The sequence below is a fragment of the Pleurodeles waltl genome, chromosome 11, assembly GCF_031143425.1.
Source record: "Pleurodeles waltl isolate 20211129_DDA chromosome 11, aPleWal1.hap1.20221129, whole genome shotgun sequence".
NCBI classification, from domain to species: Eukaryota; Metazoa; Chordata; class Amphibia; order Caudata; family Salamandridae; genus Pleurodeles; species Pleurodeles waltl.
The window spans coordinates 144,472,863-144,489,125 of record NC_090450.1 but is presented as its reverse complement, the minus strand read 5'-3'; the positions used below and the strand labels follow the sequence as shown (position 1 = coordinate 144,489,125).

The 16,263-nt window shown below is 43.6% G+C and overlaps 1 protein-coding gene across 2 annotated transcripts in view; it reads left to right on the top strand.

Moving 5' to 3' along the window:
- The window catches only part of GMPS (guanine monophosphate synthase), a 529,284-nt gene that overhangs the window by 224,872 nt on the left and 288,149 nt on the right, over positions 1 to 16,263 (top strand). For both annotated transcript variants that reach the window (XM_069213299.1, XM_069213300.1), the window contains one exon: positions 1,476 to 1,641. In XM_069213299.1, coding sequence (XP_069069400.1) covers positions 1,476 to 1,641 — 166 coding nt within the window. The remainder of the gene's footprint in view (positions 1 to 1,475; positions 1,642 to 16,263) is intronic.

Below are 16,263 nucleotides of genomic sequence, written 5' to 3'. Positions count from 1 at the left end.
TAAACATAAAGTGGTTCTCCGTACAAATCCCAAATTATATCACCGTTCCACCTTAACCAAACAGTGGAACTCCCAGTCTTTTTTCCACAACCAGACTCAGTAGCCGAAAGAGCCTTACATACATTAGACATTAAAAGAGCACTAATGTATTACATTGCTAGAACAAAACAGTTTTGCAAAACAAAACAATTGTTTGTAGCCTTCCCAAAACCTCATGCCGGAAATCCAATATCCAAACAAGGCATTGCCAGATGGATAGTGAAATGTATTCGGACCTGCTATATCAAAGCAAAAAGAGATCTACCTATTACACCAAAGGCGCACTCCACTAGGAAAACTACTGTGTAGATGTGTTAACAACACAACAAGCCACAGTAGGACAGGCTGTATTACGAACATTATTTCAGACAACTTCAACTCCTACAGGCTAAGCCACAGCTTCTTAGGGAGATTACTGCTTACTAGTCTGTGCACAGCATGTGTATCTGCAGCTACACATGCCATCGAACGGAAAATGTCACTTACCCAGTGTACATCTGTTCGTGGCATGAGACGCTGCAGATTCACATGTGCCCTCCCGCCTCCCCGGGAGCCTGTAGGCGTTATAAGTTGAATGAAATTTGTAATTTTGTAAATAGATACTATTCTTATACACATTATGTACATACATACTTACTCCATTGCATGGGCACCGTTACTATATACACAACTCCTACCTCACCCTCTGCGGGGGAAAACAATCTAAGATGGAGTCGACGCCAATGCGCGATGGAGCCGAAAGGGAGGAGTCCCTCTGCCTCGTGACCCGAAAAGACTTCTTCGAAGAAAAACAACTTAACACTCAGAGTCCAACACTAGATGGCAGGATAATGCACAGCATGTGAATTTGCAGCGTCTCATGCCACGAACAGATGTACACTGGGTAAGTGACATTTTCCATATATATATATATATATATATAATATATCCTCCAACACTCCCTTGAATATCAGGAGAACCAGGACACATCCAAAGTGAAATTTTTTTTATGTTGGAATAAATTAAATTAAAGAAATATTTTTTCACTTTGGAGGTGTCCTGGTTCTCCTGATATTCAAGGGAGTGTTGGAGGATTTATTAGGGCCTCTCGGAGCCCATCCAGGACCGCTGTATGGAGCTCCTGTATTCCGGGACTTGTTTATGAGTTTTATATATATATATATATATATATATATATTTATATATATATATATATATATATATATATATATATAATGCAAAAAAGACTGTACTATTGTATGTTTTTATACATATACTCACTAAAGTGGGCAGCTCTTTTTTTCCAGTTGCCTTACAACGTTTATAGAGTTATATTATTATGCCAAACATTCCATTGTAAAGACTATTTGCAACAACTTAAGCGCAACATGAACTACCGGAAGAGGACTTTCTAGTGAGCCAATAGACTGACAGAATCTGTATCTTTTGTTCGCTAGGTGCTACTGAGCGGAGGAGTTGATTCTACAGTATGTACAGCTCTCCTAAATAAGGCACTAAATAAAGACCAGATCATAGCGGTGCATATAGACAATGGGTTCATGCGTAAAAGAGAAAGCCAGTCGGTAGAAGAGGCTCTCAAAAAGCTAGGAATTCAAGTGAAAGGTAATACTTATTTTACATTTTTTTCTCTTGTGTACAAAATACAGTATATGCATAATGTAATTGACTGTAGAACCAGAACTTGATTGGTGGTTGGAAACTGATTTCTTTGCAAAGAAACATGGTGTTACAGATATTTTTCACCTGTTTCTGAAATGTGGGAAGTTGCTTCCACTTGTTGACGACATTTGATGTTGTTTCTCAAAGCTTTTAAACCAGCATTGTTAGTGAGTGAGACTTGTAACTGAAAGTGCCTTTTAGGTAGTGGTGAGTTTAGATGTTCAGTACCTCGTCATACACGTAGTCTGTTACTGTTCCTTGTACTCCTACATCCATTCCTTCACGCACATGCTTGTTGTTGCATTTATCCACACTCGTCAACAATCAAACATGATTAAAGTCAACAAGCATGTGCAAGATAAATTTTCAAAATAAGGAAAAAATGCAGCCACATACACAAGACATGAATATGACGGGTCTACGCTTGCAATTACAAATTAGCATAAAATTAGACATAGCAGTGGGTGGCCATCTTGGATGGTTACTGAGCACAGTGCATCACTGCTGTACTGATTCGAGATGGCTGATAATCTGCTTCTAAACATGTCACCCATCTAGGATTGGTAAAATGACGATGTTTTATAGACGTCTGTCTGGTTTAGAAGCAGTGTCAAGTCACCTGGTATCCCACACACCTATTCTTCTGTGTGGTCAGTGCAATATATGTCCCATTGCACTCTTCAAGCACCTCAAACATTTGCTTTTGACAGGTGATGATTTTAAGTGTTGTAGTGCTTAACAGTGGTTCATTTTTGGGGATGAGTGTTGTTTTTGTGTGTGTGTTTTAACAGACAGATGGGTGTCTACATTTCTCTCGTAGGGGATTCACATTTATAGACACAAGCACTGAATAGTCCCAACCACGTGCGAGGCCCCTACAGCAGTGTTTCACAGTATATGTTCTTAAGTGAAATGTTTGCTTTCCTTCGGGAAGGCCTGCAGTCACTCGAGAGGAAAATATTATGCAGCCTATAGGAACAGGCTACAGTGGCCCAATTGTTCATCCTGTATTTAATAAAGGGGGCAGGAGATTATATATGTGTAGGAAGCTGGCCTGGTGTGTGGTGGGTACCTATGGTACTTACACCTTATACTGTTGTGTAGCCATTTTAGCTATAGCACCAGGCACGTTATTTTAGCATACTAGGCCTGCTGCTGTGCACTTTAACCTAGATATATTTTATTCAGCTTTGTGTCACATTTGTGGTGGACGCACATGCAGCTTATAGAACAGAACTCTTCTATTCCTGGGTCACGTTTCCAGCAGTTGATGGGACATCACTTTACACCTGCAAACGTACCTGGACAATACACAGCATACGCATATTTAGAAATACCTTTATATTATCAAGAACATAATTGGCTTGATGGCGCCCCACCCCACACAATTTTACCTGTTAGATTAGGCCATCTAAGTAATGATGGTCCTACGTGGCTTTTATTGGCCACTTATACACCTCACCCTGCTGCAGCGATCCTAACGGTAGCTGAAGTCTGACGTTTATATACTGATCTGATGGCAATAAACAGATGTTTTGTACAGTTTGTAATGCAAATATTAAATACAAAGCCAGTACGTGCTGCTCCTGCGCAACCACATGCAGTGACGGCAGGTATTAATCCTGCGACTGTACATTCGATCATGGGTAAAGTACCTGTAATGAAATGCTTCCTTGGCATGGTTACCCCCTAACTTTTTGCTTTTGCTGATGCTAAGTTTTGATTGAAAGTGTGCTGGGACCCTGTTAACCAGGCCCCAGCACCAGTGTTCTTTCCCTAAACTGTACCTTTACCTCCACAATTGGCACAACCCTGGCACTCAGGTAAGTCCCTTGTAACTGGTACCCCTGGTACTAAGGGCCCTGATGCCAGGGAAGGTCTCTATGGGCTGCAGCATGTCTTATGCCACCCTGGGGACACCTTACTCAGCACATGCACACTGCCTCACAGCTTGTGTGTGCTGGTGGGGAGAAAATGACTAAGTCGACATGGCACTCCCCTCAGAGTGCCATGCCAACCTCACACTGCCTGTGACATAGGTAAGTCACCCCTCTAGCAGGCCTTACAGCCCTAAGGCAGAGTGCACTATACCACAGGTGAGGGCATATGTGCATGAGCACTATGCCCTTACAGTGTCTAAGCAAAACCTTAGACATTGTAAGTGCCGGGTAGCCATAAGAGTATATGGTCTAGGAGTTTGTCCAACACGAACTCCACAGTTCCATAATGGCTACCCTGAAAACTGGGAAGTTTGGTATCAAATTTCTCAGCACAATAAATGCACACTGATGCCAGTGTGCAATTTAATGTAACATACACCCAGAGGGCATATTAGAGATGCCCCCTGAATACCAACCCGACTTCTAATGTAGGCTGACCAGTTTCTGCCAGCCTGCCACACACCAGACAATTGCTGGCCACATGGGGAGAGTGCCTTTGTCACTCTGTGGCCAGGAACAAAGCCTGTTCTGGATGGAGGTGCTTCTCACCTCCCCCTGCAGGAACTGTAACACCTGGCGGTGAGCCTCAAAGGCTCACCCATTTTGTTACAGTGCCTCAGGGCCTGCCACTCCGGCCACTGCCCCCACTTTTGGCGGCAAGGCTGGAGGAGATAATGAAAAAAACAAGGAGGAGTCACACACCAGTCAGGACAGCCCCTAAGGTGTCCTGAACTGAGGTGACCCCTGCCTTGAGAAATCCTCCATCTTGAATTTGGAGGATTCCCCCAATAGGATTAGGGATGGTCCCCCCCTCCCCACAGGGAGGAGGCACAAAGAGGGTGTAGCCACCCTCAAGGACAGTAGCCAGTGGCTACTGCCCTACCAGACCTTAACACACCCCTAAATTCAGTATTTAGGGGCTCCCCAGAGCATAGGAAACTAGATTCCTGCAACCTGAAGAAACAATAATGACTGCTGACCTACAAGCCTGCAGAGAAGGAGGAAGATGACAACTGCTTTGGCCCCAGCCCTACTGGCCTGTCTCCAACTTCGAAAACCTGCAACCAGCGACGCATCTGACAGGGACCAGCGACCTCTGAAGACTCAGAGGACTGCCTTGGACTAAAGGACCAAGAAACTCCCGTGAACAGTGGCCCTGTTCAAAACCAGCTACTTCTTTGCAACAAAGAAGCAACTTTCAAAGACTGCACGTTTCCCGCTGGAAGCGTGAGACTTCACACTCTGCACCCGACGCCCCCGGCTCGAGATCCAGAGAACAAACACCTCCGAGACTATCCCCCTGAGCCCCCACAGCGACGCCTGCAGAGAGAATCCACAGGCTCCCCCTGACCGCGACTGCCTGTAACAAGGGACCCGACGCCTGGAACCAACACTGCACTCGCAGCCCCCAGGACCTGAAGGAACCGAACTCAAGCGCAGGAGTGACCCCCAGGCGACCCTCTGCCTTGCCCAGGTGGTGGCTGTCCCGAGAGGCCCCCCCCTGTGCCATCCTGCACCGCTAGAGTGACCCCCGGGTCCCTCCATTGTTTTCTACCTGAAACCCAACTCCTGCTTGGCACACTGCATCCGGCCGCCCCAGTGCCGCTGAGGGTGTGTTTTGTGTGCCTACTTGTGTCCTCCTACCCCCCAGTGCTCTACAAAACCCCCCTCGTCTGCACTCCGAGGATGCAGGTACTTACCTGCTGGCAGACTGGAACTGGAACACACCTGTTCTCCATAGACGCCTATGTGTTTTGGGCACCTCTTTGACCTCTGCACCTGACCGGCCATGAGCTGCTGGTGTGGTAACTTTGGGGTTGCCCTGAACCCCCAACGGTGGGCTGCCTATGCCCAGAACTGAGACTTGTAAGTGTTTTACTTACCTCCTAATCTAACCTTTACTTACCTCCCCCAGGAACTGTTGATTTTTGCACTGTGTCCACTTTGAAAATAGCTTATTGACATTTTTACAAAGACTGTATATGATATTGCTTTTATTCAAAGTTCCTAAAGTATCCAAGTGAAGTACCTTGCATTTAAAGTGTTTACTGTAAATCTTGAACCTGTGGTTCTTAAAATAAACTAAGAGAAGATACTTTTCAATATAAAAGCCTATTGCCTGGAGTAAGTCTTTGAGTGTGTGTTCCTCATTTATTGCCTGTGTGTGTGTACAACAAATCTTTAACACTACCCTCTGATAAGCCTACTGCTCGACCACACTACCACAAAATAGAGCATCAGAATTATCTCTTTTTGCCACTATCTTACCTCTAAGGGGAACCCTTGGACTCTGTGCACACTACTTCTTACTTTGAAATAGTATATACAGAGCCAACTTCCTACAGTACCCGCCAAACGAGAAGAAATTCCGTTCTGGTTAGCTCAAAAAAATAAATGCACTGGAAGCAGTATTTTCCCCATACAGGACCTCAGGATAAACATAGAATATGAACAATGTGCTTGCCATTTGGGATGGTTCCCACAATAGATAACTAATACATGGGGCACGGTATTTGCTGCGCTCTACTACCGCACATGGTCCACCAACACTTGCCAATTTACTGGAAGTATTAAAACAGATTCAAGATGAATATGGGGCTGCCCGGCCCTAGATTTGGGGATGCAATTAATGGGCAATTTTGCCAGAGTGTCCTCACTCATTTTAAGTAACCTTAAAGGGGAAGCGGTCGCATTAGCGGTGCACATGCGACTCCGGGATATTCCTCAACAGGATCAAGAACGCGAGTTGCCAAAGATTATCGCAGAGACCTACTCTAGTATGGTCGAGATAGTCTGGCCCCCAGACTAAAAAAATCACAATTTCAGGGTAAACCTAATAAAGATTTTTCCAAGCAAGCTCCTGAGGGTAATAAGAAATGCTGGGATAAAAACCAACAAACTCCTTAAAAAAAAAAAGAAAGAAAGGGGAAAATCTCCGCGCACAGAGACCCCACAGAATAGATATAATCTCAGAAATAGAGATAATATAAAAACACCTGACAGATCTCAATATACTGATACACGCCAATCTCGATCCTTTCAGGACTCATCGGAAAAAAGCAGTGAGAGAGGTGTGCGGTCAGAGTGAAGAACTGAGTACGTGAAACTGAGACAGGAATCACAATGCTCAACAGAGGTTTCTGTAAAAAAAAGGAAGAGAAACCTCCCCAACAAAAACCCCAATCTGAAAAGAAAAAGGTGGCAGCAGTTGCAGTTCGACATGCCACTCAAGAAGAGGGCTCTATTGAAGAACAAGAAGTGGGCACTAGCGCTATTAGACAGCGCAGCAGCAGTCACAATAGTTTGCCAGAGTCTTCTAGAGCATCTCGAGGTAAAAGCAACTGATGACTTTCTACAAGTAGAAACTGCAGACTTGCGTGTCTCCACGCCTGATAGGGTGTACAAAGTAACGCTACAGTTAGAAGGAGACATTGAGAGCACAATAGACGCAATCTTTTGGGAATGTGTAGTAAATATATATGATATTTTGTTGGCTGAACAAGACTGGCCACCTGAATTTGTCTGTACTTGCCTATTGGGGAAGATGTTATTAAACCTTCTTCCTCACCTCTTGTTCCCGAAGAGCTCGCAGAATCCTACGCCATAGATTGGGCATTGGCGAAGGCAGCCGCGTTATATCGCAACCATGTAGGATGGGACAAAGATTCCCTCTACCATGTAATTCTTATTAAAAACCAACCCCATCCTCAACCCAAATATCCAATAAAACATGATGCTAAAGCACCCGTAAGGGATATCCTCACACAACTGGAGTACCAGGGCGTAATTGAACCTTGCGTCTCCCCAATGAATAATCCTTTATTCCCAGTAGCTAAACCAGACCATTCATACAGAATAGTCTTAGACTACAGACACTTAAACAGTCATACACATACATATGCTATACAAAACTCACATAGCACAGTACTTCTGAACAACATAGTGCGTAAAAAATCCAAAACAACACTGGACATTTCCAATGGTTTCTTCTGCCAAAATATAGCGCCTGAGAGTAGAGCATTAACAAGTTTCAGTGCACTAGTCTCCCAGAAAAAATCAGTTGTTTACCCCAGGGGTACAAGAACAGTCCAGAACTGTTCGCAGCTTGTGTGACTGCAATCTTGCACAACATTGATCCTGAAGCATTGTCCTATGTAGATTACATCTATTTCCCGGATGATTAATTGCTACAACATTTAAGATAGGTAGCCTGCATTGTTGTAGGATTTGCCGAGTACGGCTAGAAATAAAATAAAAATAAAAAAATAGCCGCCTTTAGAGTCCTGTTTTGGGGATATTAGCTATCGAGTGAAGGAAAGAGCCTAGCACCACAATTCTTGGAAAAATGCGCACAATTACAACATCCAAATACTACTAAAAAAAAAACTAAAATCTCTATTGGCTTTCCTAAATTTTGGCAGAACTTACATTCCAGACTATGAAACACGCATAAATTCTTTATATGACTTAATACGTCCTGACTTTTCAAGTAAATTTTGGACAGTCGAACACACACTGCATTCTCAGATACCTGCAAACAGACATGCTTGCAGCACAACATTTACACACAAGGGACAACAAAACACATTTGGTCATTGGATTAATTGCTGATGCCATTAGTTTCACGTATGTAACATTTAATGAGGGTGAGATGGTCCCCATTGCATACAAATCACATCTGTACTCTGCAGCAGAACAACGCTTTGCTCCCGCTGAGAAGATTCTCACTGCTGTACAGATGGCTGTCATTAAAGAAAGACATCTAGCCCAGGGCAAACACATTATTGTCATATCTCCAATTCCAGCCCTTGAGGCTGTTACTAAAGCCAGTGTTCCAAACAGTAATGCATGACATCCACGTTGGATACAATGGGCAATGTCTTTGACAGCCACTGATGTAGATTACTTTTATGACCCAAAATAACAAATTCAAGAATTTTTACAGTATGAACTAGAATACTCAGTTACTGCAAACACACTGCCTATTGATCAGTATCAGAGAGTCATGTACACTGATGGCTCAGATCAACCTGCAATTGGCACAAAGCATCAATTGTCCGCTGCTTGGGCAGTCGTAAGTGGCTGCATGGAGGGTAATACATTTTGTCACCAACATACCTACACGCAAACTCTAGGTGATTGCACAGCACAATTAGCAGAGCTAAAGGCTCTATAGTGATGGCACTGGAACACATGGATCCTGCAAAGCTAACACTGATTGTTTGTGATTTGTACTACTGTGTCCAATCCTTCAGTGAATACCTGCATTACTGGTGCCCAAATGGGTTCCGAGATACTAAGGGAAACACCATCAAACACAGACTCCTGTGGGGGAAAGTAGCGGATCTGAAGGAAACGCTACCAAATGTCCATGTTGTACATGCACTTGGACACCAGCGCGTTGGAATACACGTTGCTGAGAATACACTGGCTGAAGCCGCAAAGTCAGCAGTAGCTACAGCCACTGTTGCAGCAGTAACCCGCTCAGGTGCGAAACCAGATGAAGACATATGGGCTGCCGTGAAAGCTATGGCTGATGGTACGCGATATCCAAAGGCATTTCCTGCTAAATATTTCTACCGAATGGGAGGCTGCCTAAACACTGAGGTTAAGATACCAGGCGTAGGAGTTTGAGATATTCCAACAAAGATGGAGGACCAGAGTTGATTAAAGCGGTGCCTGAGGGGGGGTAGCATCTGCCCACTCTGGTGTGGCGGCTACAATATCATTGTTACTAGCCCGTTATGGGTGGCCAGGTCTATACACAGAGGCCAAACAGTATGTCCTTTGTTGTGACATCTGCCAACAAGTTAAAGTTTACACTGCTAAACACCCACCGCAGGCACCCCTCCTAATTTCCAACAAACCTTTACAATGTGTGTACTTGAACCATTGCGGTCCCCTAACACTAGACAATGCATACAAATACATCTTAGTCGCTGTTGACTCCTGCTCCAGATTTCTATGGGTGTGGTCTCAATGCTCACCTGACGCTCAGATTGTTATTAAAGATTTACGAGTCTTTATCAGAACATATGCAGTTGTGGCTTTCCACTCGGACCAGGGCCCTGCTTTCGCCTCAAGGGCATTCAGGGATGGCATGGCTTCATTGGGGGTCCAACATCAGAACTCGTCACCATTTCATCCCGAAGGAAATAGTGTTGTGGAGCGATTAAACCGTGATTTAAAGCAATCCTTAACAGTCAGAGTCTTAGGTACAGGTCGTAGTTGGCTTAATCACCTGTATGGAGTTCAGAGAGCATTTACCAATCTGCCTAGAAGGTCCGGTGGGGGAGGGGGGGGGGGGAGAGGAAGAGTCATACTTCATATGAGTGCCTGTTCGGAACTCGAATGTATGTTCCAGATCTTGATGGTGCTGGCGTGGAGGCAGCAGAAACACCCTTTGACATAAATTAACGTGTCACTGTCTTACATGAATTACAACAGTTCAGTCACAACAAAGCTTCTGCAGGTGCTACCTCCACAGGAATTAAGGATGTACCTGTAACGCCTACAGGCTGGATTCCTAAAGTTGGGGATTTAGTATGTGAAAAGGTCACTGTGAAAAAGGAATTTGGTCCTTCTTATCGGGCACCAGTCCCAGTCTTGGAAATACTCAGTACCAGAACTGTCATTCTACCACCGTTGGCAGGTACCAAAGAAAACCGCTTTGTACCTATCGACAGTGTCGAGTTTACACCATGTGGCCGATCCTGCCCAGCAGACCAAAAGGAACAGCCAGTTCACGAATCCCTATCACTACTGGTCAAGGTGTTTCTCTACAAGTTGTAAGCAGCAACAGTCACCACTCCGAGCTTGGGGAGGGTGGAAAATGATCATGCATTGGTTCCACTGCCATCCAATAATACTGAACTAACTGATCGATGTGACACAACTTCAACACAGACGGATGGCGTAATTTGTTCTGAGCCTCCGCGTGAAACACCCATTCCACCTACAAACACGGCTCCAGTTTTTGCACAAACTGCTTCTGGATACTTTGCCGACATCAACGACAACATTTCAGACTCATTCGTCTCTTCGACACCTGAACTGTCAAAACAACGTAAGCTGATAAATTGGCTTAAAACAACTCACTTAGTTCTTCCATGGAACTATCTGTGGCTTTCCTCGACTGTACAGGCTTTTTCCTGCTTTGGATTTGGATTGGTTATAACATTCTTTTTGTTAATACACAGTCATTTTCTTCCTGAAAAATCAACAGTTGAACTGGTGGATGACGTCCTAAAACCACATTTTTCTCCCCACAAGGTTCACCGAGACTGGTCTTTTGTGAATATTTCCGCTATACCAATTCCTGATGGGATTGTTTGGGATAAAGTAACATTTGATATATACGGCCCCACAGAGGTCATTCAGATACCATGTGTGTTTAAACTTTCTATGAACGATATCATGATACCTGGAGTTGTTTCTGATGATTGGGATGTGAAAACAGTTGATTCTATGATGACTGAGTTGCAGTATTACACTGTAGTTGAAAACATAGATGTTTATCAATCTAAAGAGAATTATAGTGATATGTTTTGTTAAAATTATCATGGACACAATTTCGTCTTGAAAGCAAGTACCCCAGAGACTGTTTTTAATTACACACAATGGGGACATTGTCCAACTCCACCTCAAGGGAGTTCTAAAACATACTCCGAAACGTTTACATATTTTTCTGGGCACGATGTTAGAAATGCTGAGTCGTAATATTTTAAATTGCCACCTACAGAAAATGTACGCATATTATTGATAAATACGAAATTTATGAATACTGGCTGAAGTCAATTGACTTAAAAAGTATGTGTGGAACTAAACATTGGCAAATACAGGGGAAGGAAGCTTTATTTAGAGCATTCCTGATACCTGTTCAAATCTTATTTTTAAATGAAATTGTACAACAAACAAGTTGTTTAGGCTTAGCAATGATTAAGGAATCGAACACGCCCAGTATTCTTGCACCTGCAAAATTTCATAAATGGCAAAATTATATAAATGCAACTGAAGATCAGCTCGATGAATGGGTCCAGAGTGGCACGTTTAATGCTTCACTGTCACGTCCTGGCAGGTGGTTATTGTGGCCAATAGATAGCAATGGGTGTCATAAGCGTTTTATAAACTCCAGGGGGGTTTTAGAACTAGTAGGCTGGACCCTCACTATATATCATCTGAACATGCAGGTATAGTATCAACATACAGTGTAGTGAAACTATGCCAGCAATGGTTAAAGAGTTCCTCACTACATGCGGTTAGAGAACACCTCAGTCTCTTGTCTAATAATATTGACTTACAGGACTTTGTTGGGCCCCAGAAAACAATGCAGAAAACGCATCTTATATGAAGTATATAATTAAATTTGGAAGCTTTCTCAGCAAGAAGCTGCTGCCCGGTTAAGGCAAATAGACCAAGAAAACTTACAGAAGGCGATAGCTGTTGTAAATAATGGAATTAATACCCTGTCCGACCGGATATACACCTTAAATAACGTCTCTTCTGCTATAGACATTATACAAACAGATATGTCTTCCTTTCACCATGGGCGGAGTCAACTAAGGTCCATTAAGCAGTTGGGGTGGACACTTCAAACACTGAAGGCAGGTTGCGTTCCTTGGCAACACGTTAGCGCAAGGGATATATTTTCTACATTTAATTTAACACGATAACAGCAACTAATGGCTAAGAAAGAAGCAACTTATGTCATGCTAAACATCACAAAGTTAGAAAAGTTGCTTTTTACTGTGGCTGTAATACCATCTGCTGAGTGGTCAATACACGAGGTCATTAATCTGCCTATTTCAACACTACAATTCACGTTCTGTTTAAAACACATTCCTGTAGGCTGATATGAAAGGCTGGGAGAGAGTTACATTCATGAGGTGTGGGAGCTGCCCTTCTCGTACAAATGTCTAAGTGGCATGAAAGAGGTCTTTCTTAGCGGTAGTGAATGTGAGACTTCTGTCAGCCGTTCAATGGTTTGTAAACAGCTTCCCTTGCATGGGGCGTGTAATGCGTCTGCAGCGAACTTGGCTTGTTATCTGAAGGGAGTTCCAGTCCCCTTGATTAGACCTACGTTCCAGGCACTTTCAAACGGCAGCTATGTTCTCCTCAGTGGTGAAGACTGTTGTGGGATGCGTGCCAAATACATCAAAATACAGGGGGATTCGGAGGATTAAAGGTCCAGTGTATACCCTCCAATGAAAGTTACTCATAATGCAATACACTGTTCCTCAAAGACAAGGAGAGACCGGGTGAGTACTAGAGGGTCCTATTTAGTAGGAGCCAAGAGTCCTCACACACCCAGTTGGGTGTCATGCTTCAGCATCGGACGAGCTCCTCGTCAGACCGGCGCTGCAATGTCTGACGGGCACCACTCGTCGGGGGGCTCTTTGCCGGAGATCTTTTCTCTATGATGCCGCACTATCCCGCAAATGAGTAAGGAGAGAGGAAAAGGGGAGAGTTCAAAGAAAGAAAGAGAATAAAATTGGCTCAGGACCCTCACTGAGTGCTATCTTTATTTTATTTGTGTATGGTTAAGGCCAAGGTTAAAACATTAATCAGGAGAGTGAGATAGAGATGATGCTCAACCACTCTCTAACTGTATATCTAATAACGGGGGGTCAGGAAACTACAAGACCCACCTCCGAATCGGGTCTACATGTTTCGCGTCTCTGCGGTCCACAGGGATCTAATGACGCTTCTTCAGGACCTAGTGTAAAAAAAACTTCTCCAACTACAAACTAAGTTAGCTCTTGCATATCAAAGCTGACAGTCAAAAAAAGGTATCGTCAGTCACTTAAACGAGTCCATTATGACCCTGTATTTAGTTCCTATTCGTCACCCTGGAAAATATCAAAGCGTAAATTATATCTCAAAATACCCTTGATTCAATTAAAAAAGAATGTACGATAAACTGTGGCACACGGTGATAGTGTTGGTGATAACACACCCATGCCAAATAAACAGAAAAATGCTTACCCTCCCAAATTGAGTCAGGGCTTCATGGGATCACACGGGCCATAGGCCAGGTTCGCATAACACACTACTTGTCATATGGAAGAAGATATAGTAAGGGAACAAACATAAATGTTAAAAATGTCAAGAATCACACCCTTACATAAAACGGAGACAGTTCAAAGATATTTATCAGCACTGAAAAGCACAGTGTAAGGAGGTCGTTTCCCTCTATTACATGTATCCTTAGTAGTCATCTAATAACAGTCTATAAGGAAAACGGCATTGACAGACAAAGAGACGAATATGTGACGTTTAGGGTATGTAGCTAATTGCTGTGTACCCGCTAATGGTATCTCAAATAGAAATGGCCCGAGAAGCTGGTCGATCAAGGGCAGGAGGTGCCTATCGACTAAACTTGGTCTTTCACATTTAGAATCGCCGTACTCACTTAATTAAGCAAACATAGAAGGAGGACAGACCTTGTAGGCAAGTATGCAAAGCTCTTGGTCGTACATGTCTACCTTGTTAGGTCGACATTAAAATATTTCTCAGGCCGTCATCAAATCGCAACAGCTCAAAAAACGGGACACTTACCTGTCAGGACCTGGCGGTGGGCGCAAACACCTACCTTTGGTCGCGCTCCCGAAGGTAAATGGGAAACGCGAACCCAGGGGTAGAAATCCCGACGCGCCCGGAAGTCGGTGTCAATGTCTGACGTGCGCGTTGCTAGGTGACGGTAATACGTCCCGAGCACTGCAATAGTAAATAATAGAAATAAATGACAGGCTCGCGTTGATCCTGTCTCTGTATAGGCACAAAGCGGCGGCCATCATGAAGTTATGTGATTCTAGGTTAATGATAGTCAGGAAACAACTACAGATGGCTGAAAAGAGTATCTTCATACAATGTGATGAGAGAGAAGATAGGAATTCAGTCCTGGCTAGTCGTGTGTCATCATTAATCACCTGATTCTTGTCATGAATGAGATACTGTTGATAATCATTCTTTATATTAGTATAAAGTCAAGTCGTCTCAGAACCACTCATATGTCCAGCGGACCACCACGGCTGTTTCTCAGTGTGGATACTATATCAGGGGGAGAAACTAGTCCAAGGGATGTCATCATTCAATCCCTTGCGATGGGTCCCAAGTTTAAATACCCAGCGTTGTTCTAATTCAAAAAGAGACCCATTCCCTTTCTGGGAGCACGTCTGCAGTACAACCCACCACATGTCATCCGGGCTGTGTTGTACTTCGCTGTAATGGATGCTAAGTTTAGTCGAAGTTCGACCACAACGAATATTACTGCGGTGTTCATTGATTCTTAGTTTGACTGCTCTTGTGGTCATCCTTACATATTGTAACCCACAGGGGCAAGTAATCAAATATACACAATTTCGGGTATTACAGTTGGTATATTTGAGTAGCCGCTAGTTCCCAATGGGTGCTAATTCCAATGCATCTGTTTGTTTTGTGAGTGAACATACATTACAATTTCCACACGGGAAATGGCCAATAACTGGTGGCAGTTCCCAAAGGGTCCCTTGTCTACTGGGCATAGCCCGGGGTCTGGGTCGTGTGTGGATCAATATGTCTTTTAAATTGGTAGTCCTTTTAAAAGCAAATAATGGTTTAGAGACATTCTCACCACCACTACAGAGGATATCCCATCTTTTGTTAATGATTTTCTTGACGGTATTAGACAATGGTGTGAAGGTGGTAACACAAGTCAGTTTATTTTCTGAACACCTAGGTACCGTATGTAGTAATTCATTCTCTGTCATGGCTAGGTTAGCGCAGTGCATGATAAAATGCACAGGGGTAGCTGAATCGAGTGTGGCAGATAGGAGGGCTGTCTCAACTACTGTCAAAGTGGCTTGTTGTGGAATATTGGTGTATAATGCTTCGACATCTAAGGTGATCATTGCTTGAACGTCACCTGCGGAATTGATAGATTCTATGAGGTTTAGGACATCTTTAGTATCTCTTAAATATGTAGAGGACTGCTGCACAAGAGGTTGCAAAAAATGGTCACAAAATGTAGATAGGGGTTCAAGGATAGATCCTATCCCTGAAACTATTGGGCGACCCGGGGGAGGGGTCTTACCTTTGTGTATCTTAGGGAGGCAATAGAAGTATGGAATTCTCGGATTCACAGTATCCAGAAATTCTGCTTCTTTTTGTGAAATCCAAGAATTTCCGCAAGCTTATTTATCATTCCTCTAATCTCTGCTTGAATTCTGGCTGTCTGGTCATGATCGATTTGTGCATAATAAGTGGAGTCACCAAGGAGGCGGAGGCATTCTTGTCTATAGTCTAATGAGTTCAATATGACTATAGTGCCACCTTTGTCTGCTGGTTTGATGGTAATGCTGTTGTCAGCTGCCAGCCTCTTAAGAGCGTCATTCTCAGTTTTAGGTATATTGACGAAGCTCTGTTTTGGTCGCTGTTTATTAAGGTCAGTGTTGACCGCCTTTTCAAATGCCAGGATCTCACAAGGTATTGAGGCTGTGGGGGGCATAAATTTAGACGGTTTTTTGAGGCCCGAATCTGATGGCTCAGTGTCTGTGGATTTGTCTCTGAAAAAGGCCTGTAATCGGATTTTCCTAAAGAATTGTGCAAGCTCACATTGGAGGCGGAAAAAATCTTCTCTGGGGGTTGG